General features: G+C 42.3%; 1 protein-coding gene across 1 annotated transcript; it reads left to right on the top strand.

Annotated features, from left to right (window-relative positions):
• The first annotated feature begins 20683 nt into the window (after window positions 1-20683).
• Window positions 20684-24047, top strand: WFDC5 (WAP four-disulfide core domain 5). The gene is made up of 4 exons (XM_077168019.1): window positions 20684-20853; window positions 22809-22949; window positions 23041-23181; window positions 23437-24047. The coding sequence occupies exons 1-4, from the start codon at window positions 20769-20771 to the stop codon at window positions 23439-23441; spliced, it is 372 nt and encodes a 123-aa protein (XP_077024134.1). The 5' UTR covers window positions 20684-20768; the 3' UTR covers window positions 23442-24047.
• Window positions 24048-25802: the final 1755 nt, after the last annotated feature.

Consider the following 25802-nt stretch of genomic DNA (forward strand, 5'->3'; position numbering starts at 1 on the left):
GCTTTCCTGAATAGTTAACTACCTCTGTCTGTAGTCTGAGCTCTATTCTTAATTTTGCACATTTAAAAAATTTATATAAATGGAATCATATAGTATCATTTTCATATGTTTTTCTTAATTGGCTCTAAGTTATGCTTTTCAGATTCATCTATTTTGAAGCCTATACCTGGGGGCCATACATTGTCCTGTTATACAGTATTTTATTATATAAAATTACTAAAAATACAGTTATCCAATCTACTGCTGATGTACATTGGGTATTCTGAGGTTTTGACGTAATTTGGGGGATTATGTGTCGCTATGTGTATTCTTGTACGTATCCTCTGGAGAACATAAGCGTATGGTCTGTGGCATATACAGCTAGGAATGGAAGTGCTGGATCACGGAGCATAGAGACGTTCCACTGTCACGGGTAGTGCAAACAGTTTTATGATGTCATTGCACTAACACATGTATTGTTTGCCTTTTCATTAGACACTCTGGTAGGCATGGAACAGGATTTCCTTGTGATTTTAGTTTGCATTTCCCTAATGACAGTGAAGTTAAGCCCTTTTTCACATTTTTATTGGGTAACTGGAATTCCTCTTTATGAAGTACCTATTCAAGTTTCTTGCTCATTTTTATTGGCTTGTCTAACTTTTCCTTATTGCTTTGTAAGGGAAAGGGAACTCATACGTTACTAGTGAGACCCACTGGGGGCAGCCCATTTGAAACCAGTTTGGCATCAGATAGTAAAGTGAATATGTGCACAAACCTTGACACAGCAATTACACTTCTACATATACTTCCAAGAAAAATACTTCCGCATGATTACCAGGAGACATGCACGAGAATGTTCATGAAAGTACTATTTGTAATAAAATCCTGGAAACAATCCATATTATCAATAATAGGACACTGGATAAATATGCTATGGCAAATCAATGAAATGAAATACCATTCAATTGTAGAAATGAATGAAATACAGTTATACCTAAAATAATTATAATTAATATAATGTTGAATGTAAAAAGCAAGTCCTAGAAGATGATATTTAAAATTACATGCTCGTCATAAAGCTCAAAAAAATACTGGAAGCAACCCATATATCAATAATAGGACACTGGATAAATATGTTACGGCAAATTTAACAAAACGAAATATTATTCAATTGTAGAAATGAATGAAAATGAAATATTATTCAATTATAGAAATGAATGAAATACAGTTATGCCTAAAATAATTATCATTAATATAATGTTCAATAAGAAAAGCAAGTCCTAGAAGACAATATTTAAAATTACATGCCTGTCATAAAGCTCAAAACCAGGAAAACTAATATACTGCCTAGGCCTATTTACATATATATTAAAACTCAAAAAAAGAGTAAGTGAAAATGAAGACGCCATAAACACGAGATTCAGGACAGCGGTTAACTTTGGAAGTGAAGGGAGAAAGGACTTGGGACTGGCGAGAAGGACGTGAGTTGACGTAAGTTACTGGTTTGGGTACGTACTGTTCTGGTGCTTGGGTAAACTGGTGAGTTCACGGATGAATATGCGTGTGTTTCTATGTATTTCTTAAGGCTGAGTGTAAATCATTCATGGATTATCACAGCTTTCAGTAAACTCACATTGCTGCACCTAGTTTGTTTCCAATAACTATACCACATATGGTACTATTTCTTGGATTATTTTGCAGACCAGATTGCCAGAGGTAGAATTGCTGGGACAAAAGATGAGTGCATTTGAAATTCGGGGAAATACTGTCTTATTTCCCTCAAAAGGGGTTGTCCCATTCTGCACCCCCCACTAATAACAGATACAAGTGCCTGTTTCCAAACAACCTCATCCACAGAGTGGGTTTCTAATTTTTAGATTTTTATAAAAAAAAATAAATACTAGGTGAGAGATGATATCTCACTGGGGTTTTTAATCAACATTTCTCTATCATGAATTACTTTAAGAATCTTTTCTTGTTTTTAAGGACCGCCAGTATCACTTTTTCTGGAAATTATCTGTTCATTTCCTTTGCTCACTTTTCAGTTGTGTGGGAGAAATTGAAAGAAGACAGGACAAGGACTGATGAGAAGGTTTTCTTCTTTATTTTTTTTTATGTAATAAGATGTTTATTTATTATAAAGAAATAAATTTTTAAAGAAATGTGTCAACCCTATATCACTCATACACCACTTTTTGCCTTTCCCCTCTGGTATACATCAACAGGGAAATTAAGTGCAATCAGTATTCATAAACAATAAATTCTGGTACCCTCCCACCACAGGAAGCTTCTCTTCTAAAGCATTTTCAGTCTGTAGTTGTACAAACCTCCTAAGGCAGCTGATTTCAAAGCTGCGCAATCGTCCATTGTTAAGAACTTTCTTCTTTCAAGCCAGAAATCCTAGAACTTTGTACCTTGCTCTGGATTCAGACTGCATACATACCTACCATGGGATGTGCTGAGAAGGCTTTACCAGCCCTCTCTCATTCCTCACAACAACCTGAGAAGAATTATAAGGCCACAATCCCTTATCTACAACAGCAAGATAAAAAATCTCTAAAGAAACAGTTCTTCCATAAGTTTGGCCCAAAACCCGATATGAACCAACATGATTCTATTTATAGTCTTTATTTATCTCACTTGGTATGAATATTCATATATTTAGTTGCAGAAACATCGATGTGTCTGATTATAGGGCACAGCCCTGAATTCCACTGAGGTATTTCTTAATATGGGCTTTATTAAGGTACACTATATTTCTTTCCTTAAACCTGAAAAATTCTTAATTCCAAAACACATCCATCCCCAAAGGGTTCAAATGAGGGATTAGGAACACGTGTAATTATCCCTGTAGCCTGAGAGAAGTGAAGAGACTCATTAGTGCCCTTGATCACTCTAAATCTTTGCTTTCAGTACTATTCTATACTCTGCCCTAGGGGTTCTTGCAGGAGAAACAGCCTTCATCTGTTTGTTGCTCTCCTGTTTCCCAGTACTGCAGATGATATGTGCCGCTTTCCTGGGGAGAGCAAAGACAAAGACATGCCACATAGGAGGCAAGCTCCATGAACAGCATATGGCTCAGGCAGTTCAGTCTTCTGGTTTACCAGTTCCATCCAGGAATTCCACCTTCAGCTCACCATCCCTGCACCCACCTCATCTACCCCTTCTCACTCTAGGACCCCTCAGGATCTAAATGTGCATATCCTCTGCCTGTTTAGCAGTAACTCTCATTGTCTCTGTACAGAAGCTTTTCTTTTATGTAAACATTGGTTCCTTATCCTTTTTTTTTACTTACCACAACAAAAAAGTCATTACTATTGTGATCTGAAACTATTAAATAAAAAATTAAAATAAATAATAAACCAGTATAAGTATAAAGAGTTCAAGAAATAAGGTGAGTGAAGAAAATAGTATCACTGACAATTGTACCTAAATAAATGATTATATGTACGTAGTCATTAGTGCAAGTGTTAAGAAGAAATGCTTAAAATGTGTCAGAATGTCAAAAAATATCATAACAGCATGTTGGCTGAGATTCAGGTGCAGACAACAGAAGTTACTCTGAGTAGTTTAAGCAGAAAAAGAATTTAGTTATTGTATGTGTGCATTTGAATCTGAGAACCTGAATCACATCTGAAATCCTAGCTGTAAAAGAGTCTGGAAAACATAGTCTCTTGATTTCCAGCCTCTGCAGAAAGATACTCTGAGAAGAATGAAATGGTCATCCACCAAGACGGTGCCACAATCCACCCCCTTTTCTTTCCAGCATTCATGCACATTCTCCCTTCCAGGCTGACACTTCCAAGTAAAATTCAGGACCAATCGAGAAGCAAAAAGTGGGAACTGATGGAAACAGGTCTGAGAATGAGTGGGACCAAGTGCTGGGAGTGTAGAGAGACAGGGTTGGAGAATGCGTGGGAGGCAGGGAAGAGGAGAGAGCATATTTACGGGGAGCTCAGACCCGGAAAGGCTGGAGTGCTGTGTCTTAGTGGCAGCGGCTGATGGCGGGAGCCCTGAGTCAGGACAGGATCTGGGAATCAGAGAAAAGGCCACGCAGCACAACAAACTGCTCACTATTGCAGCAACAGAAGAGGGAGCCCTTGAGCTAGAAACAGAGACACCTGTAACTTCCCACCCCTCTCATCTAAAATAAGAAAAACATTCAAATCACAGGATCTATACAAAAATATCAGTTTTGTAAAAAATCAGAAATGAGCAGCAAAGCTTATCAGCAGATGTTTAAAATACCCAGGAAGATACAAAGCTGAGAAAAACTGATTTTCTAAAATGATTGCTTAAAAATTCCTGAAACAATTGAAACTTGTGAGGTCACCAGAATGTAGAAACAGAAACTTGAAGAGTCTGCAAGACAACAGCAAGTGAAATGGAAACTGACATCGCAGTAAAGAAATTGAAGTTAAGGACAAAAACATTTCAGCAATAGAAACTAAGAACCAAGTAAGGAACAAAAAGAAAAAACAGGAAAACATACAAAATGAAAACACAAAATTTAAAAATAATTAAAAATAACTAGTGGAAAAAGCTTAAATGTAAGAAATGGAGATCCAACATATAGATAAATCAAGTCCCATAGAAAAGAAAACCAATACAAGAAAATAAAAGAGATAATTAAACTATGATTCAGGAAAATTTTCCTGAAATAAGCATGGAAAGAACAAGAGTGTTCTCTTTGTTTAGTAGATCATTCTTTAAAAAAGAATGAATTTAGGCAACTGAATAAATAAGCATAGTGAAAAAATAAAGGCACCAAATAATGCAAACAACCATAATCTACAATAAAGAGTTATCAGTAGCAATATAAATATATACAAATATACAGATAAAGTGTCCATCATATATTTACAAAAATTGAACCAGAATGGTAAAAGTGAGATATATTAAGTGAAATATTTGGAGTTTAAAGATAAAAATAGAAGCTTTCAGGAAGCCAACCCACTCTCAAATAAACACACACAAAAACTCTTAGAAAAATCAGATTTTTCGACAGCAATACTCACTTCCAGAAAACAAAGGAGCATTCTGTTGTCTTTTTATTTCTTTTTCTGAACTGATGCTAATGTTCTGGGAAATGATCATGATGATGAATATGCAACTATGTGATGATAGTGTGAATTGCTGAGTGTATGTGTTGGGAATGTTTGTGTTTCTTGTAATTTCTTTTTAATTAATAAAAAATTTAAAAAAAGAAAGAAAACAGAGGAGCAATACACAAAGGTATTAAAGGCAAGAAAGTGTGTTCTGAAGATTTTTGGTCCAATTAATGTGTCATTCAACTAGAAAGCAAATCATTATGAACATGCAAGAACTGAAGGAATATTATTTCCAAGAGCTTTCCTCGGGAGTTTACGAAGAACGAGATTTATCCAACCTAGAAATGTTTAGGAAAACTAGCAAAATGATGAGTGTCGAGCACTGAATGTTTTAACTGCCTAAGTCCACCACAAAGGTAGGGGAAAGAGTAACAAATGGAAGTAAATATAATATTTGGTGGAAATGTAGAAATATTACAACTTTCATCACATGGGAGACCAAGGGAGAGAGAAAGTGATTTTATAAAAGAGTAAGCTCACAGATTGCTTTACAGATAACAGTTTTGAGTCAAAGGATATTTAAAACAGTACAAACTTCGTCAAAGTCAAGAATTTCAGTGCACCAAAGGACACTATCAAAAGTGAAAAGATCATCTATGTAACGGAAGAAAAAATTTGCAAATCATCTATCTGATAAGGGTCTAGTGTCCAGAATATATAAAGAGCTCTGATAACTCTACTACAAAAAGACAAGAAAGCCAATTAAAAAATGGACAAGGGACTTGCTAAGACATTTCTCCAAAGAAGATCTATAAAGGGCCAATAAGGCCATGAACAGATGCTCGGCACTGTTAGTCAATAGGGAAATGCAAACCAAAACCACTGTGAGATGCCACGCCACACCCAGCACAATGGTTTTAGTAAAAACAAAACAAAACAGAAAATAACAAGTGTTGAAGAGGATTTAGAGACACTGGAACCTCCAAATATTGCTGGTGGGAATGTAAAATGGTACAGCTACTGTGGAAACAGTTTGGAAAAGTTAAACAGAGGATGACCACATGACCTGGCCATTCCACTACTAGGTATGTACCCAAAGAATTGAAAATGGACATTCAAAACGATACTTGTGCATGGGTGTTCACGGCAGCACTACTCACAAAAGCCAAAAGGCATGAACAACCTAGATGTCTACCTGCCGGAGAATGGAGAAACAAAAGGCCGTGTGTCCACACGATGGAGTATTATTCAGCTGTAAACACAAATGAAGGTCTGGTACGTGACAACATGGGTGAGAACTGAAAACACTCTGCTAAGTGAGAGAAGCCAGAAAAGGTCACAAACTTTTGGGTTCGTTTTATACGAAACACCCAGAATAGGTAAATTCATAAAGACAGAATCAGAAAGATAATACTGACTAAAAATTGATGGTGAAGAAAGAGGAGGCAGCTAGATGGTAGAAGCTAAGTTTACTGTTGCCCACAGTAGGAAACCAATGAATACTCACTAAAGAAAGCAAAGACTAAGGCATTGTTTAAAGTTATAAAGATAATCACTAGAACAAAATTACAAAACTTCCCATATTTTGGAAGAACCATAAAGAAGAACAAAGACATAAAACCATGAAGTAAACAACTTTTAAAATAAATATGTACATATATATAACCATAGGTATGTATGGAAATATGTATAAACAACAGAACAATAAACATAAAATAAAATAATATGCAACTGAAATAAAATATGCCGATCATGCCAATAAGTGACGATGGCTAAACTCACTACTTAAATTGAAAAAACAAAACAAAACAACTTTCAGATTGGATCTTAAAACAAAACCCAACTTTTATTATATACAACAAATACACCTAAAGTTCTTCTCAGAAATTTTTACAAAGTAGACCAAAAAAAAAAAAGGTAAAAAGGATGAGCAAAGACATTCCCAAACAAATGCAAACATGGAAAGAACAAGGGTGTTCTCTCTGTTTAATAGATCATTCTTTAAAAAAGAATGAATATAGGTAATTGAACAAATAAGCATAGTGAAAAAATAAAGGCACCAAATAATGCAAACAACTCTAATCTACAATAAAGAGTTATCAGTAGCAATTACCTCTGAACAAGCAAATTGAAAGCAACTGTCATAAGCAAAAATTATAAAGGAATAAAGATAAATAGAAACACTAATCATGAGAGAAATTATTAAACTTTTAGATTAATACAGAGCAAGTGGGAAAAAAACCCAATAAGTATACAGGCAACTGTGATGGCTTGAAGCTATTATGTACTCCAGAAAAGCCATGTCCTTTAATCCTCATTTAATATTGCTGATGGGATCTTTTTTATTGTTTCCATGGAGATGTGACCCACCTAATTGTGGGTGGTAACTTTTGATTAGATGGTTTCCATGGAGATGTGTCTCCACCCAATCAAGGTGGGGTTGCTTACACGAGCCCTTTAAAAGGGAACCATTTTTGAAAACGCTTTAGAGCCGAGTGAGCCCACATAGCGAGAGACCTTTGGAGACCCAAAAGGAAAACACCCCCAGGGAAGCTTTATGAAATGAGAAGAGAAAGCTAGCAGACTTTGATATGTGCCTTTCCAGCTGACAGAGGTGCTCTGGACCCATCGGCCTTTCTTGAATCAAGATATCTTTCCCTGGCTGCCATAGTTTGGACATTTTCACAGCCTTAGAACTGTAAACTTGCAATTTAATAAATTCCACTTTTTAAAAGCTGTTTCATTTCTGGTATATCACATTCCAGCAGTTTTTACAAACTAAAGCAACAAGTCAAAAAACATAATCAATAAGGTAGATTTTATGGCCATAAGCGTCAAATTCTATACCACGGTATTAGAGAATAAATTGTTTTTTCAGAGGAGAGCCAAGATGGTGGCTTAGCGAGGTGTGGGATTTAGTTCGTCCTCCAGAACAGCTAGTGAAATGGCCAGGAACAGGACAGAACAACTGCTAGGGCCACGTCAGTGACTGGACACACAGCATACTCCAGTCTGGACCAGCTGGACTGGCTGCGAGCCCACGCAGAACCGTGAGTTCCCCAAGACACGGTGGCTGGCCTCCTCCCCCAGAGGCTGCTTCCCAGAGGGGAAAGGAAAGGGACTTTACCAGCAGCAGGGGCAGAGCCCAACCAAATGCTAATTGTGGAATTAATTCACGAATTCTGACTACTGAAAATAGGCTCCCAGCTTAGCTGAACCATGAGTAAAAGCAGAGGTCGCTGGATTTTTGCCCCAGCACAGAGGGGGCAGGGTGACAGAAAAAGAGAAAAAAACAAGTTTTTTGGATCTGAAAAGGTCTGGGCCCTGCAGGAAAGGAGGGGGTGCATAGGACCTGGAGATACACAGAGCAACATACCAACTTAAGTTCTTGATTGGCAAACCTAAGGATCGGGGTCCTGCTCTGAAAAGGATTTTTCTTTTTCTCTTTTGTGGCTGTGTTTTTATGGAATGATTACTCTTTGGATACAGCTTCAGGGCTGCTCAGGCTCCACTGCCCCAGGCATAGGCAGAAACAGGCTTGTTTGAGAGCTTGTCTGGAGCCTGTGCCTTCCCCAGGAGAGGGGTGGGACCCAGCTCAGGTGGAATCCCTCCCTCAAAGAGCTCAGACCCCAGGGTCTGGAAAAGGGAAGTGATTAAAGCCAGTCTACAACCTCTCCTCTGTCTCCACCACACCCCCAGCAGGGAGAGTCTGCTGAAGTCAAAGGTACCATATCACCTTATGCTGGTGGGACCCACAGGCAGAAAAGTGCCACATACTGGGCAGGATAGGAAAAATGGAGAGTCCAGACTTCATAGGAAAGTCTTACAGCCTGCTGGGTCTCCCCTCAGGGAAATCCGATGCAGATGACTCTTTCCTCCTGAGAGGAGACCACTTTGGTTGGGGAAATCTGACTGGGTCTATAATACCTAAGCAGACCCTCCTAAGAGGTGGGGGAAAGACAACATACAGGCAGGGCAAGAAACAAAAAAACAAGAACTGAAAAATTCTGATCTGTTAAACCAAACCTAAGCTAGAGGACTAGAATAAGCTGAACTGAATGTCAAAGAATAGACAGACAACAAAGTCATCCAGCAAGAAAATCCTAGGAAAAAAAAGTGAAAATAATCTCCAGAATAAACTGATTAAATACCTAGATGCCAGGAAAAAATAATGAATCATACTAGCAAAATTGAAGAAATGGCCCAGTCAAAGGAACAAACCAACAATTCAAATGAGATACAGGAGTTGAAACAATTAATTCAGGATGTTCAAACAGACATGGAAAACCTCATCAAAAACCAAATCAATGAATTGAGGGAGGATATAAAGAAGGCAAGGAAAGAACACAAAGAAGAACTGAAAGTCTGAAAAAACAAATCACAGAACTTAAGGCAATGAAAGGCACAACAGAAGAGATGAAAAAAATGGAAACCTACAACGTCAGAGTTCAAGAGGTGGAAAATAGGATTAGTGAACTGGAGGACAGGACATCTGAAATCCAACAAGCAAAAGAAATATAGCGAAAAGAATGGAAAAATATGAGCAGGGACTCAGGGAATTGAATGACAAAAAGAAGCGCACGAATACATGTGTTGTGGGTTTCCCAGAAGGAGAAGAGAAGGGAAAAGGACGAGAAAAACCAATGGAGGAAATTATCACTGAAAATTTCCCAACTTTTATGAAAGACTTAAAATGACAGATCCAAGAAGTGCAGCATACCCCAAAGAGAATAAATCCAAACAGATGTATTTGAAGACACTTACTAATCAGAACGTCAGATGTCAAAGAGAAAGAGAGAATCTTGAAAGCAGCAAGAGAAAAAAAATCCATCCTATACAAGGGAAGCCCAATAAGACTATGTGTAGATTTCACAGCAGAAAACATAGAAGCGAGAAGGCAGTGGGATGATATGTTTAAATTACTAAAAGAGAAAAACTGCCAACCAAGAATTCTATATCCAGCAAAACTGTCCTTCAAAAATGAGGGGGAAATTAAAACATTTGCAGACAAAAATTCACTGAGAGAATTTATGACCAAGAGACAAGCTCTGCAAGAAATACTAAAGGGAGCACTAGAGACAGATAAGAAATGACAGGAGAGAGAGGTGTGGAGAAGAATATAGAAATGAAGTAAAGGTAAAAAGAAGAAAAATTAGATATGACATATAAAATCCAAAAGGCAAAATGGTAGAAGAAAGTACTGCCCATACAATAATAACACTAAATGTTAATGGATTAAACTCCCCAATCAAAAGACATAGACTGTGTGCTGGTTTGAAAAGAAGCATGCCCCCTAAGAAAAGCCATGTTTTAATATAAATCCCATTTCATAAAGGTAGAATAATCTCTATTCAATACTGTATGTTTGAAATTGTAATGAGATCATCTCCCTAGGTGATGTGATTTAGTCAAGAATGGTTGTTAAACTGGATTAAGGGACGACATGTCTCCACCCATTTGGGTGGGTTTTGATTAGTTTCTGAAGCCCTATAAAAAAGGAAATATTTTGGAGAATGAGAGATTCAGAGAGAGCAGAGAATGCTGCAACACCACAAAGCAGAGAGTCCACCAGCCAGCGACCTTTGGAGATGAAGAAGGAAAATGCCTCCCGGGGAGCTTCATGAAACCAGAAGCCAGAAGAGAAAACTAGCAGATGAAGCCATATTCGCCATGTGCCCTTCCAGCTGAGAGAGGAACCCTGACCGTGTTCACCATGTGCCTTTCCAGCTGAGAGAGGAACCCTGACTGTGTTCACCATGTGCCTTTCCAGATGAGAGAGAAACCCTGAACTTCATCGGCCTTCTTGAACCAAGGTATCTTTCCCTGGATGCCTTTGATTGGACATTTCTATAGACTTGTTTTAATTGGGACATTTTCTCGGCCTTAGAACTGTAAACTAGCAACTCATTAAATTCTTCCTTTTAAAAAGCCATTCCATTTCTGGTATATTGCATTCCGGCAGCTAGTAAACTAGAACAGACTGGCAGAATGGATTAAAAACAGGACCCATCTATATGTTGTCTACAGGAAACACATCTTAGACCCAATGATAAACATAGGTTGAAAGTGAAAGGCTGGGAAAAGACATTTCATGCAAATAACAATCAGAAAAGAGCAGGAGTAGGTACACTAAAATCCAACAAATTAGACTTCAAACGAAAAAAGTTAAAAGAGACAAAGAAGGACACTATGCATTAATAAAAGGAACAATTCAACAAGAAGACATAACAATAATAAATATTTATGCACTGAGCCAGAATGCTCCAAAATACATGAGGAAAACATTGACAAGAGAAATAGACACATCCATTATAATAGTTGGAGAATTCAATTCCCCACTCTCATAAATGGACAGAAAATCTAGAAAGAGAATCAGTAAAGAAACAGAGAATTTATAATACAATAAGTGAGCTAGAATTAACAGGCATTTATAGAACATTACACCCCACAACAGCAGGATACACCTTTTTCTCAAGTGCTCATGGATCATTCTCAAGGATAGACCATATACTGGCTCACAAAGCAAGTCTCAATAAATTTTAAAAGATTGAAATCATACAAAACATTTTCTCAGATCATAAAGGAATGAAGCTGGAAATCAATAATAGGCAGAGGGCCAGAAAATTCACAAATATATGGAGGCTCAACAACACACTTTTAAACAACTAGTGGGGCAAGGAAGAAATTACAAGAGAAATCAGTAAATATCTTGAGGCAAATGAAAATGAAAACACAACGTATCAAAATTTATGGGATGCAGCAAAGGCAGTGCTAAGAGGGAAATTTATTGTCCTGAATGCCTATATCAAAAAAGAAGAAAGGGCAAAAATCAAGGAATTACCTGTCCACTTGGAAGAAGTAGAGAAAGAACAGCAAATTAACCCCAAAGCAAAAGGAAAGAAATAATACACAGTAGAGCAGAAATAAATGAAATTGAGAACATGAAAACAATCGAGAAAATAAACAAAACCAGAAGTTGGTCCTATGAGAAAATCAGTAAGATTGATGGACCCCTATCAAGGTTGACAAAAAGGGGAAGAGAGAGGATGCAAATAAATAAAATCAGAAATGGAAGAGCAGACATAACCACTGACCCCATAGAAATAAAGGAAGTAATGAGAGGATACTATGAATAACTTTATGCTAATAAACTAGACAATGTAGATGAAATGGACAACTTCCTAGAAAGGCATGAACAACAAACATTGACTTGAGAAGAAATAGACAACCTCAACAAACCAATCACAGGTAAAGAAATTGAATCAGTCATTAAGAAGCTCCCCAAAAAGAAAAGTCCAAGACCAGATGGCTTCACATGTGAATTCTACCAAACATTTCAGAAAGAATTAGTACCAGTCCTGCTCAAACTCTTCAAAAAAATTGAAGAGGTGAGAAAGTTACCTAACTCATTCTACAAAGCCAACATCACCCTCATACCAAAGCCAGTCAGAGATATTACAAGAAAAGAAAACTACAGACCAATGTCTCTAATGAATATAGATGCAAAAATCCTCAACAAAATTCTTGCAAATTGAATCCAGCAGCACACTAAAAAAATTATTCACCATGACCAAGTAGGATTCATCCCAGGTATGCAAGGATGGTCCAACATAAGAAAATAAATTAATGTAATACACCATATCAACAAATAAAAGCAGAAAAACCACATGATCATCTTGACTGATGCAGAAAAGGCATTTGACAAAATTCAACATCCTTTCTTGTTGAAAACACTTCAAAGGATAGGAATAGAAGGGAACTTCCTCAACATAAAAAAGGGAATATATTAAAAACCCACAGCTAACATCATCCTCAATGGGGAAAAACTGAAAACTTTCCCCCTAAGATCAGGAACCAGGCAAGGATGTCCACTATCACCACTGTTATTCAACATTGTATTGGAAGTTCTAGCCAGAGCAATTAGACAAGAAAAAGAAATACAAGGCATCAAAATTGAAAAGGAAGAAGTAAAACTCTCACTGTTTGCAGATGATATACTATATATTGAAAACCCTGAAAAATCCACAACAAAACTACTAGAGCTAATAAATGAGTACAACAAAGTGGCAGGTTACAAGATCAACACTCAAAAATCGGTAGTGTTTCTATACACTAGTAATGAACAATCTGAGGGGGAAATCAAGAAAAAAATTCCATTAACAAAACTACTAGAGCTAATAAATGAGTACAACAAAGTGGCAGGTTACAAGATCAACACTCAAAAATCGGTAGTGTTTCTATACACTAGTAATGAACAATCTGAGGGGGAAATCAAGAAAAAAATTCCATTTACAACTGCAACCAAAAGAATAAAATATTTCGGAATAAACTTTACTAAAGATACAAAAGACCTACACAAAGAAAACTACCAGAAACTGTCAAAAGAAATCACAGAATACCTAAATTAATGTAAGGGCATACCGTGTTCATGGATTAGAAGACTAAATATAATTAAGATGTCAATTCTACCTAAATTGATTTCCAGATTCAATGCAATATCAATTAAAATCCCCACAACTTACTTTTCAGAAATAGAAAGACCAATAACCAAATTTATCTGGAAGGACATGGTGCCCTAAATAGCTAAAAATATCCTGAGAAAGAAAAATGAAGTTGGAAGCTTCACACTACCTGACTTTAAAGTGTATTCTGAATCTAAGTGATCAAAACAGTATGGTACTGGCATAAAGATAGATACACTGACCAATGGAATCGAATAGAGTGTTCAGATACAGACCCTCTCATCTATGGACAACTGATCTTTGATAAAGCAGTCAAGACAACTCACCTGGACAGAACAGTCTCTTCAATAAATGGTGCCTAGAGAACTGGATATCCATATGCAAAAGAATGAAAGAGGATCCATATCTCACACCCTATACAAAAATTAACTCAAATGGATCAAAGACCTAAACATTAGATCTAAGACCATAAAACTTTTAGAAGAAAATGCAGGGAAATATCTTATCAATCTTATAATAGGAGGTGGTTTCCTAGACCTTACACCCAAAGCACAAGCATTGAAGAAAGAAAGAAAGAAATGGGAACTTCTATAAATTAAACATTTTTGTGCAGCAAAGATCTTTGTCAAGAAAGTAAAAAAGACAGCCTACACATTGGGAGACAATATTTGGAAATGGTATATCAGATAAAGTTCTAGTATCCAGAATATATAAAGAGATTGTTCAACTCAACAACAAAAAGACAGACAACTCAATTACAAAATGGGCAAAAGACATGAACAGACACTTCTCAGAAGAGGAAATACAAATGGCCAAAAGGCACATGAAAAGATGTTCAACTTCCCCGACTATTAGGGAAATGCAAATCAAAACCACAATGAGATATCATCTCACACCCACCATAATAGCCATTATCAATAAAACAGAAAACGACAAGAGCTGGAGAGGATGTGGAGAAAGAGGCACACTTATTCACTGTTGGTGGGAATGTCAAATGGTGCAACCACTGTGAGAGGCAGTTTGGCGGTTCCTTAGGAAGCTAAGTATAGAACTGCCATATGACCCGGCAATTCTATTTCTAGGTATCTACTCAGAGGACATGAGGGCAAGGACACAAACGGACATTTGCACACCAATGTTTATAGCAGCATTATTTACCATTTCCAAGAGATGGAAACAGCCAAAATGTCCATCAACAGAAGAGTGGCTAAGCAAGCTGTGGTATATAGATACGATGGAATATTATGCAGCTGTAAGACAGAATAAAGTCATGAAATACATAACAACATGGATGAACATTAAGGACATTATGCTGTGCGAGATTAGCCAGAAACAAAAGGACAAATACTGTATGGTCTCACTGATGTGAAATCACATTAGCGAATGAACTTGGAGAATTTTAGTTGGTAACAGAGACCATTTGGAGATAGAAATATGGTAGATATTGGGTAATTGGAGCTGAAGGGATACAGACTGTGCAACAGGATTGACTGAAAATTCAGAAATGGATAGCACAATAATACTAATTATAATACAATAACATTAAGACACTGAATGAAGCTGAATGTGAGAATGATAGAGGGAGGAGGGCTGGGGGCAAAAATGAAATCAGAAGAAAAGATAGACAATAAAGACTGAGATGGTATAATCTAGGAATGTCTAGAGTGTATAATAATAGTGCTAAATGTGCAAATTTAAAAGTGTTTCTACATGAGGAAGAACAAAGGAATGTCAATACTGCAGGGTGTGGAAATAGATGGTAATTAATATTTTAAAACTTTAACGTACGTGTGAGACAAGCAAAAAATGTTTGGTATAAAATTTATATTTTGACTAGTGCATTTCCTAATATAACTTATGTGGACAGCTTAATTGAACACCATTAGTACATGGAACCTTGAGTAGGGCATGAGATTTTGTAGGTTTGTCCAGAGTGATGCCCAGATAAATCCCAGAGTGATTTGAACAGTGAACAGGGAAGTATTTGTAGAGTCCTTTAGGGGGAATGGTGAGAAAGGGGGAAAATTCAACTTCCCCAAGTGGAGAATTCTTGATATTCTCACAGGCAGTGGGGACAGTCAAAGCAGTAGGCTGAGCCTCAATCTTGGGGTTTGTTCATATGAAACTTAATCCTGCAAAGGACAGGCTAAACTACTTATAATTAGGCCTAACAGTCACCCCTCTCTCTCTCTGCCGACACAGCAAGCAAACTCACTGCCCTCCCTCTCTCTACGTGGGACATGACTCCCAGGGGTGTGGACCTTCCTGGCAACATGGGACAGAAATCCTAGAATGAGCTAGAACTCAGCATCAAGGATGTTCTAGTTTGCTAGCTGCCAGAATGCAATATGCCAGAAACGGAATGGTTTTTTAAAAGGGAATTTAGTAAGTTGCTAGTTTACAGCTCTAAGGCCGAGAAAATGTCCCAATTAAAACAAGTCCAAAGAAATGTCCAATCAAAGGCATCCAGGGAAAGATACCTTGGTTCAAGAAGGCTGATGAAGTTCAGGGTTTCTCTCTTAAGTGAGAAGGCACATGGAACACAGTTATGGTTTCTCTCTCTCACCTGGAAGGGCACATGGCCAGCACGGCGTCATCTGCTAACTTTCTCTCCTGGCTTCCTGTTTCATGAAGCTCCCTGGGAGGCGTTTTCCTTCTTCATCTTCAAGGCGCTGGCTGATGGACTCTGCTTCATAGTGCTGCAGCATTCTCTGCTCTCTCTGAATCTCTTTTTATCTCTTCCATTCTCCAAAATGTTTCCTTTTTTATAGGACTCAGAAACTTATCAAGACCCACCCAAATGGTGGAGACATGTCATCATCTAATCCAGTTTAAAAACTACTCTTGATTAAATCACATCTCCAGGGAGATGATCTGATTACAGTTTCAAACATACAGTATTGAATAGGGATTTTTCTGCCTTTATGAAATGGGATCTAGATTAAAACATGGCTTTTCTAAGGGACATACATCCTTTCAAACTAGCACAAAGGGATTGAGAAAACCTTCTCGAACAAAAGGCGGAAGAGTGAGATGAGACAAAATAAAGTGTCAATGGCTGAGAGATTCCAAACAGAGTCGAGAGGTTATCCTGGAGGTTATTCTTATGCATTAAATAGATATCACCTTGTTAGTCAAGATGTAATGGAGAGGCTGGAGGGAACTGCCTGAAAATGTAGAGCTGTGTTCCAGCAGCCATGTTTCTTGAAGATGATTGCGTAATGATATAGCTTTCGCAATGTGACTGTGTGATTGTGAAAACCTTGTGTCTGATGCTCCTTTTGTCTACCTTATCGATGGACAAGTAAAACATATGGATTAAAAATAAATAAACAATAAGGGGGACAAATGTTAAAATAAATTTAGTAGATTGAAATGCTGGTGATCGGTGAAGGGGCCGGGTAAGGAGTATGGTATGTATGAATTTTGTTCTGTCTTCTTTTTATTGCTTTTTCTGAATTGATGCAGATGTTCTAAGAAATGATTATGATGAATATATAACTATGTGATGATACTGTGAGTTATTGATTATATAAGAAGAACAGAATGATCATATGATAAGAATGTTTGTGTTTGTATGTGGTTATATATCATAAATAAAAAATAAATTAATAAAAAAAGAAAGGGATGGATGAGGGGTATGGTATGCATGAACTTTTTTCTGTTGTCTTTTTCTTTTTCTGAATTGATGCAAATGTTCTAAGAAATGATCATGATGATAAATATGCAACTATGTGATGATATTGCGAATTACTGATTCTATATGCAGAACGGAATGATCATATGTTAAGAATGTTTGCTTCTTTGTTGTCATATTTTAAAAAAGAATTTAAAAATTAGTAAAAAAGAATAAAAAAAACCCCTTACCCCCCAAAAATGGTCTTTTCAGATGCCAATGGAAAATAAAAAGTCGATCGTGATGATAAAAAAAAAAATGTATGCCTTCTAGCCTCCTATATTCTGGAGCAGCTAGAAGGAAGGGAAATACTCAACACACGTTCCAACATCCTGTCAGGGCAACCTGCACTCAGGCCTCCGAAGCTAACTTCCCATTCATGGAAAACAGAGGACAGAAAAGTCAGTGGAGAGGCACCGCGGGGAAGCAACGAGGGACATTCTGAAGAACTTGTTTTATTCAACAAGTCAATAGCATGGAGAAGAAGGATGAAGGGGAGGAGGTAAGAATGGAGGGGTTAGAGGGATTGCTCTAAATTAAAAGAAATGTAAGAGTTATTACAACCAAATACATCTTGTGTCCCTTGTCTGGATTCGGATTCAAACAAGCCAACGGTAACAAGTCATTTCCGAGACATCGAGAAATAAGAACATAAATAGAATATGAGATGACGTTAAGAAATTACAAATTCTGTTAGGTGTGTAAAGACTGGTTTGACTATTCCAGAATCTTCAACTGGTACAAAGTAAAAGCAAGGAAATGAAAAATGTGCAGCACAGGATTAAAGTAAGCATTTATTGAGCTCATCTCATTAAATCCTCAGAACAATCTTATAAGTATCATCTCTATCTTACAGAAGAGCAAAGTGAGGCTTAGAAAAGATAAGTAATTTGTCCACAGTCGCAAAGCTGGTGACTTTAATGGTGACAGTAGAATTTAAAATGAAGTCTGCCTGATTCCAGAGCCCATGTACAACCCACTCTACATATTGCCTCCTATAATGATAAATTAATAGTGTCCTTAATATAAAACAGCTCTTAAAACTCAATAGTAACTTTCCTGGCAACGTGGGGCAGAAATTCTGGAATGAGCTGAGACCCAGCATCAAGGGATTGAGAAAACCTTCTCGACCAAAAGGGAGAAGAGTGAAATGAGAAAAAATAAAGTGTCAATGGCTGAGAGATTCCAAACAGAGTCGAGAGGTTATCCTGGAGGTTATTCTTACGCATTAAATAGATACCGCCTTGTTAGTCAAGATGTAATGGAGAGGCTGGGGGGAAGTGCCTGAAGATGTAGAGCTGTGTTCCAGTAGCCATGTTTCTTGAAGATGATTGCATAATGATATAGCTTTCGCAATGTGACTGTGTGATCGTGAAAACCTTGTGTCTGATGCTCCTTTTATCTACCTTGTCAACAGACGAGTAGAACATATGGAATAAACATAAATAATAGGGGGAACAAATGTTAAAATAAATCTAGTTTGAGATGCTAGTGATCAATGAAAGGGAGGGGTAAGGGGTATGATATGTATAAATTTTTTTTCTGTTTTCATTTTATTTCTTTTTCTGAATAGATGCAAATGTTTCAAGAAATGATCATGATGATGAATATGCAACTATGTGATGATATTGTGAATTGCTGATTATATATGTAGAATGGAATGATCAAAAGTTAAGAATGTTTGCGTTTAGTGCTTTTTGGTATTTTAAAAACAGTAAAAAAAATTAAAAAAAAAATAAAAGGACCTCCCTTCCAAATGAGCCAAGTCCAGACTGGCATTTCACAAAAGAAGAAATACAATCGGTCAATAGAAACATATAAAGAAATACACACTCTCAGTAGGATTCAGAGAAAGGCAAATTAAGATGAGATAGTTTTCCACCAGCAAAGATTTTTAATTTACTTTAAAAAAATTTTTATCCTGTCTTTGGTGAAGGTATCTGTTAAGGATCTTGGGTAGCAAGCAGCAGAACTGGGATTTCTGGGCTGTTCTCTTTAGGATGCTATTCTCTGCTCAGGGTTCCAGGGGAGGGGAGGGGAGTAGGGAGGGGGAGAAAGAGTCGGTGGGTCTCACCTCTGTCAGGCACCCTCGCCTGTGACAGAAGTCCTGGTGATTGGCAGTCACCCCAAATTACGGGAGCTGGGAAGCAAAGTCTCCACCAAAGAAAGGGATGCTGGAGACCGGCTCTTGGAGACTCCTGCACTTCCTTCCTGAAATGCAGTGTGACCAGATATATCCAAAGCCTGAGAAGTGATCATACCCTTTGACCCAGCATTTCTAGTGTCACAGGTTGACCCTGGGGAAGCAGTGAGAGGTGTGCCCCAAAATGTACGTACAACGATTGTTACGCAGCTCTATTTATGAGAGTGGAGAACTGGAAACAGCCTACATGTGACACAATAGAGGGCCAGCTGTTTACATTTTGATATACCCATCTTGTAAAATACCACGTGGCCACCGGAAACCATGATATTGGAGAACATTTCCTGACACAGGAAAAACGTCGGCAAAATCATCATCATCGAAAAAGCATTTCTTCAGTGAAAATTAGCCTCATACAATTTCCTCAACGTAAAGCACCAAGCAGGTGTCAGATTTCCAAAAGCCGCATCCGGTGACTTTTCCTGGGAGTTTAGAAAGCAGCACGAGGCATGCAAGTTAAACTCAAGGAAAAACTTCCTGACTGGAGGGCTGTTCTAGGTGTGTGAGGCAGGCCCTGGAATGTCGCCTTCCTTTCTTGGGGTCAGATGAGATCTCGCTTGATCCCGGGGTCCAGGACCTAGTGGAGTCATGAGGAGGCGGAAGTCCCAGTGTCTCCTCAGGCCCACAATCTCCCCATCATTCAAACAGCAAGGTTCTGATCTCCTGAAGTCCTGACAGTGCGCCAAGGGGCCCCCCTGTCCCCACTGCCACCGAGCCCGAGTTGCCTCTCGTCCACCAATGCAGGAACCAACATCAGAAATCCAAGGCAGAGATGTTGGCTGAGATGACAGTTTTCCTCAGGGTCCCCTGGGGCCAAGGAAGGGGGCCCACAGGCCACTTACACCTGCTATGACCAGAGACCTCAGCCAGACCAAAACCTGGGCCCCAGCTGCCTCCACAGCCAGCCAGCCCCAGCAGAGGGCGGGTCTGCAGATGCCCCTGGAGGACGCCCTCTGCCATCCATCCGTGGGCCTGGGAGCCCACTGGGCCAGCCCTCCCTAATCCTCAATGCCGTGTCCCTCCCAGGCACCCACAGCTCTGCCAACTCCTCATCATTCCAAAGCTGACTCCTATCTGCGGCCTAACCCGCTGCTGGGTTTTCAAGATTCTAAAGAACTTCAGATGAGGAAAACAAGGCCCACAGAGGATCCAGCCCTACCTGTCTCGCTGCATCCTAGTCCCCTGACACCCAGCACCTGTCCCCACCCGGCCGTCATTTCTTGCACAAGCGTCCCTGTGCACTGAGGCCCTTGGGCTGGGGGTGGGGCCAGGATGAGACAGATGTTTGTCCCGCCATTCACGCCTCTCCTTCCTCCCCTGACTAGCCTCCCTGGGGCTGCTGGAGTTAAGTTGGAGGATCCTGGGCTCCAACCTTACTAGATGCTGGTGGCACAGCCATGAAGGCCCAGAGCTTCCTCCTCCTGGGAGCCCTCCTGGCTTCAGGAAGCCAGCTGCCTGCTGCCTCAGGCCGAAGGAGAGGAGGTGAGTGAAGGGGAGTAGCTGAGAAGTTCTCCAGGGTCCTGGGGAGGCTTTCAACACTGGCTAAGAAGTAGAGAGTGGTGTGAACTGATCCGAGGAAGAGACAGACAAACAGGTGCAATGAAGAGCTCACACATCACCTCTGAAGGGCTCAGCCCATCTCCTCCCGGGAGGCTTTGGGACGGGACTCAGAGTCCTCTGCCCTAGGGACCAGGTGGCTTCTGCCTCTCTAGGGACAGTAGGGGTTTGGCCGGGAGCAGGGAATGTAGCGTGTGTGTGTGTGCACGTGTGTGGTGTGAGTGTCTTCTTCTAAGCTTGTGTTTTCAGGTGGTATCTTTTTGCTTTGTCAGCCTGCCTGAGTCTTTTACCAGTTTCATGCGCCCGTCTGTGCTTGTCCACGGATTTGTACGTGCGCGTGTGTGTGCACGCATGTGCCCTGTGGATCTAGGTGCCCTCATGCCTGCTTGTCTGTTCCCCGGAATGACTGTGCCCATGCGTCTGAGCGTGAGTGCCTGCACACGTGTGTGCTTGTGTCTCTGTGCCTCTGGGTGTTTGGGGGGACAGGGGAGGCCTGTCTGTCATACTTTTTGGTGCTTGTACCCAGGGGGTGCGTCTGGATCTTGGGGTCTCCGGAGCAGGGTACGGCCCTTTCTGTGACAATGGGCCTTCTCCTTTCCTCTCGCCCCCCAGCCCAGTCTGAGGAGAGGGCTGGAACGTGGAGTGGGGGGTGTGGTTTCTAGGAACTGTTTGGGGAGAGCTCTTTCCTGCCCTGTCTCCCCCTTCCCCTACCCCTCCCCATCCACACCCCCCACAGGGGAGGGAGGCCGGGGGTGCTGCAGGGGCTGGACAGGTGCCTCCTGGGCCTGGCAAGGCCTCCATCCTTTCAGAGGCTGGACCACTGCGACCTGCATTCACCCGTGTCCGGCTCTCGCCTTGGGTGAAAGACACAGTCACAGGACCCGCCCCCTCCTCAGTCCTCTTCTAGCCTGGATTATGCCTCCTTCTGAGGTTTGGGCCGGTGTGGGGTGGTGGGCGCCCTGAGAGGGCCAGGCTGAGGCAGGAGGGAGGCAGGGAGCTCCGGACCCTGGACCTGGCCGGCTGGGATCCGAGCGCCACTGCCACGAGACTCCTCCCCGGGTTGCTGGGCCATCAGGACTATTTTTATCCCCATTTTGCAGATGGGTAAATGGAGGCGCAGTGGGGAAACGACTTGCCCAGGGCCAAAGGCCGACTGAGTTAGTGTCAAAGGCGGCATTGGGGTGCAGGTCTTTGGGACAGGGAAGATTCACCCCCAATGTAGTCCTCCATAATATGGGGTCTGGTCCCCCTCGCAGCTGTAACAGTGTGAGTGAGGGATCCAGCTGCTGCTGCTGGGGCTGGGGAGAGCCCTTGACCCCCTTCCCATTTACTACATGTAATGGAAGTCCGGGGACCAGCCCCCACCCGACGGCTCAGTGGCGGCCTTCGGCATGAAATCCGGGAACGGCTAGGATAGCACATCCCACAGGCCGCGTGCACCAGCTGACACAGGGCCCGCGGGGTCCAGCCTCACAGCCTGTTCTCCCAGACCGCCACTGAGCCCCAGGATTCTGCACCCAGCGCTGTGCGCTGACCCACGCAGGCATCTGCTCTCACAGGCCCGGCCCGGCCCGGGGGGGGGGGGGGGGGGGGGGGGGGGGGCGCGGATGCTGAAGGGAAGACACCCCGGGAGTGTGCAGGCGGGGGGCGGGGCTGCCCTTCTCCGGAGAAAGTGGCCGGAGGACCGGCCCCCGGGACGGGGGCGCCCATCTTCCATTTCACGGCCGGAGAACAGCAGCGTGGGGCGGTGGAGAGACTTGGCAAAGGCCAAAGGGGGAAGTAAGGGCCGGCCGCTCAGATCGGGTGACGCGTGGGTCAGCGCTCATTTCATCCCCCTGAGCTGCCTCCAGCTGCAAGATGTGGGGGCCCTTCTCTTACAGAGAAATTGGGGGCCTGTCCACCGGACGACGGGCCCTGCCTGCTCTCGGTGCCTGACCAGTGCATGGACGACAGCCAATGTCCCCCGCGAAAGAAGTGCTGCTACCAAGCCTGCTTCCGCCAGTGCACCCCCAGGGTCTTGGGTAAATGCCCCCCTCGGCCTGGCTGAGCCCCAAGCCCCTAGCCCCAGGGCCGGCGGGCACGGACGGGGCAAACCGGGTCCCTGTGTTGCAGTGAAGGGAGGCAGCTGCCCCCAGGACCCGCTGCGCTGCCTCAGCCCCACACAGCACCTGTGTCGCCGGGATGCCGACTGCCAGGGCAGCAAGCGCTGCTGCGTCGGGGCCTGCGGCCGGGACTGCCGGAGCCCTGTCACAGGTGCGGTCCCCGGGCCTCAGGTGCCCCCCAGGTGCCCTGGGAACACAGACAGGGGTAAGAGGGCCCCTGCTAGGACGCCGGAGCAACCAGGGACCCATGGCTTTCTCATCGAGCTGGCTGTGAGGTCGGACCACGACCCTGGATGGCTCTGGGTTTCAGTCTGCCCTTCTGCCGGTCCCGCCCGGCTGGGAGGCCAAGCCCAGAACTGAGAGCCCCATTTTGGGAGGGGTTAATCCTTTCCAACTCTCTCCTCAGACTAATTCTGGCTTAGGAGCCCCAGCTCTGAACCTCATGGTGAAGGTCCCAGCAGTGGCAGGTGACCAGAGGGGCTGGAGGGCACCCAGACAACACCCTCTGCGGACGAAGCGCCACCCTGATGATCCAGCAGCAATGCCACGGCCCTTCCCCTGCAACCCGCCCACCCCCTGGTTTCTCCTCCTGGGAGCTGAGGGTCGCTAGAGCTTGACCCCAAAGAAATCCCTCTCTGTGCAGCCATCCCCGCTCCCTGCACTGCCGCCACACTGAGCCCCTGGCCCGCCCCAGCATTCGCTGGCTTCTTTCACGTCTCTTTGCACATGCTGTTCCTTCCAACTAAAATGCCCAGTGCCCTCTCCCCTCCTGACTTTCTCCGTGATCTCCAAGGCCCAGTGCCAGCAGCCCCCTCTCTGCAGACCCCTGCTGCAGGTGACCCTACCCCCCGGGACTTCTGTTTCAGCTGAGTTTTCCAAACTTCAGTCCACTCACATGCCCTTCCCCAATTTCTGCAATACCTGCGAGATACCATCATGTACCTCACAGGTATTTTGCATCCTGCCTGTTACTTTATTTACCTATTGTTTTTCTTTAAATTCATAAATAAATTTATTTTGAAGGAAAGCTTGATATAACTACTAAACATGGGATACGCAGGATCTCTGTAAGTATAAAAACAAATGCAATGTCAACAGTTAAATTCCATAAAGTAAGTCATGGCAGATTAAACTTGATTAAATAGTTATTAAATTCTAGCTAGATACTGCCATCTGCCCAGACTGCGAGCATGAGGATGGCTTTCTATGTCTGTTTGTATAAATGAAGACTGGCAAGGGTTAAAGAGGGTTAAAGGGTTAAAGAGATGTTTCAAATATCTAAACTGAGACATTCTCCTTGATGTCTTCTGAAGGATTGAAAAAAGTAATTTTTTTCACTCCAGGAGCCAACGTTATGTAACGTGGCACCCAGATACACACTGAGGTGGTTGTAACTTGCCCGTATTGGGGCGACTGGGGAAAGGCCCCCCTAGCAGGTAAGGTTCATGGCTTACGAGGGGGCCTGTTCCCCCTACACCGGGCTGAGCCTCACTCTCTGTGACCTCTCCAGGGCCCAGGCTGTGGTCAGGACTTAAGGGGCATTGCTTGGCCGAGTCAATGAGGGAGTGAGAACCACTCCAAGGGATACTCCTGGGCCCAGAGAGCGGGTCCCTGACTCGCCCACTTATGCAGGATGAGCTCTGGGGAGGGGGGAGTGGTGGGCAAACTCCTGGTTTACCTGCCGAGTCCTGAGAGGCTCGGGGATTGGCCAGCCAAGTGTGCACATAAAGGGTGGGCACCCCGGGTTTTCTTTCTCTGTTGCTTAACCTTTCATGTGGTCAGAGGTGAGCCCTTCACTAGCCTGGGCTTCTGCCTGCCTATCTGGAAGAGTGATAGAATTCCATTTTCTTGCTTTCATAACCCTTCCCATGGGGTTCAGATGCCGGAACTGCTGACTCAGAAGTAGCAAATGCTAATTATAGGGAAACAGGTGAGGCGTGGGAGGGGAGAAGGAGAACTATCTGGGAGTCACCAGCTGTCCACGTGACCTTGGGCATTTCCCTTCCATTATCTGGGCCTCAGTTTCCCCTTCTATGAACTCAGGGGGTTAACAGGTATTACAGTAGGGGGCATGGTTTGTCCACAATTCCCTCTCCCCCCTCACCCTTACCGTGGCTTTCCTGGGGGGGGAGAGCGTACATCTGTCCTGGTTATTGTGGACTTGGCCATGAGACCTGCTTTGGCTAATGGAGTGTGGGCAGAAGTGACCGTGTGCCAGTTTCAAGGTGAGTCACCGGCCGTGCTGGCGCGTCACTCTCTGCCAGGACAGCAGACCCAGAAAGCCACCGGCCTCAGAAAGAGAGGCACACGGGGCCGGACTACAGCCGAGCTGTCCCAACCAACCCCAAACCTGTGAGAGAGAAAAAAATGTTGGTGGTAGGAAGCCACTGAGATTTGGGGTTGTTACATGGGCTTTTTTAAGTAAGAGCTTGACTAATTCAGAGGATGATTATTGGACTTTAGCAAATGCCTACTTTAGGCCCGTGCTTTCCAACAGCATTTCATGCATCTCTGCCGTCAGCCCGGGGAAGGTGGGCTCCTTATTTCAGGGGATAAAGAAGTGGAGACTCGAGATAAGTGACCTGCCTGAGACCCGAAGTGGTGCAGCCAGGGTGACAGCCACCTTTCTCCTTGGACATGAGTCAAATCAGCTGCAGCTCATAAGTAGTAGAGCTGGCACTCAAACACAAGCCGTCTGATCCCAGAGCTACACTGGTCACATTCTGCTGTGAAGATTCCTGCCAGGTCTAAAGACTCGGTTTCCACATCTGT

Source organism: Tamandua tetradactyla, chromosome 1 (assembly GCF_023851605.1).
Source record: "Tamandua tetradactyla isolate mTamTet1 chromosome 1, mTamTet1.pri, whole genome shotgun sequence".
NCBI classification, from domain to species: Eukaryota; Metazoa; Chordata; class Mammalia; order Pilosa; family Myrmecophagidae; genus Tamandua; species Tamandua tetradactyla.

Bases quoted from the DNA above. Each gene is read 5' to 3' on its own strand.
- WFDC5 (XM_077168019.1), top strand. From the start codon at position 20,769: ATGAAGGCCCAGAGCTTCCTCCTCCTGGGAGCCCTCCTGGCTTCAGGA. The intron at 20,854-22,808 runs GTGAGTGAAGGG...CTTCTCTTACAG, and splicing joins CTCAGGCCGAAGGAGAGGAG to AGAAATTGGGGGCCTGTCCA. The intron at 22,950-23,040 runs GTAAATGCCCCC...CCTGTGTTGCAG, and splicing joins GTGCACCCCCAGGGTCTTGG to TGAAGGGAGGCAGCTGCCCC.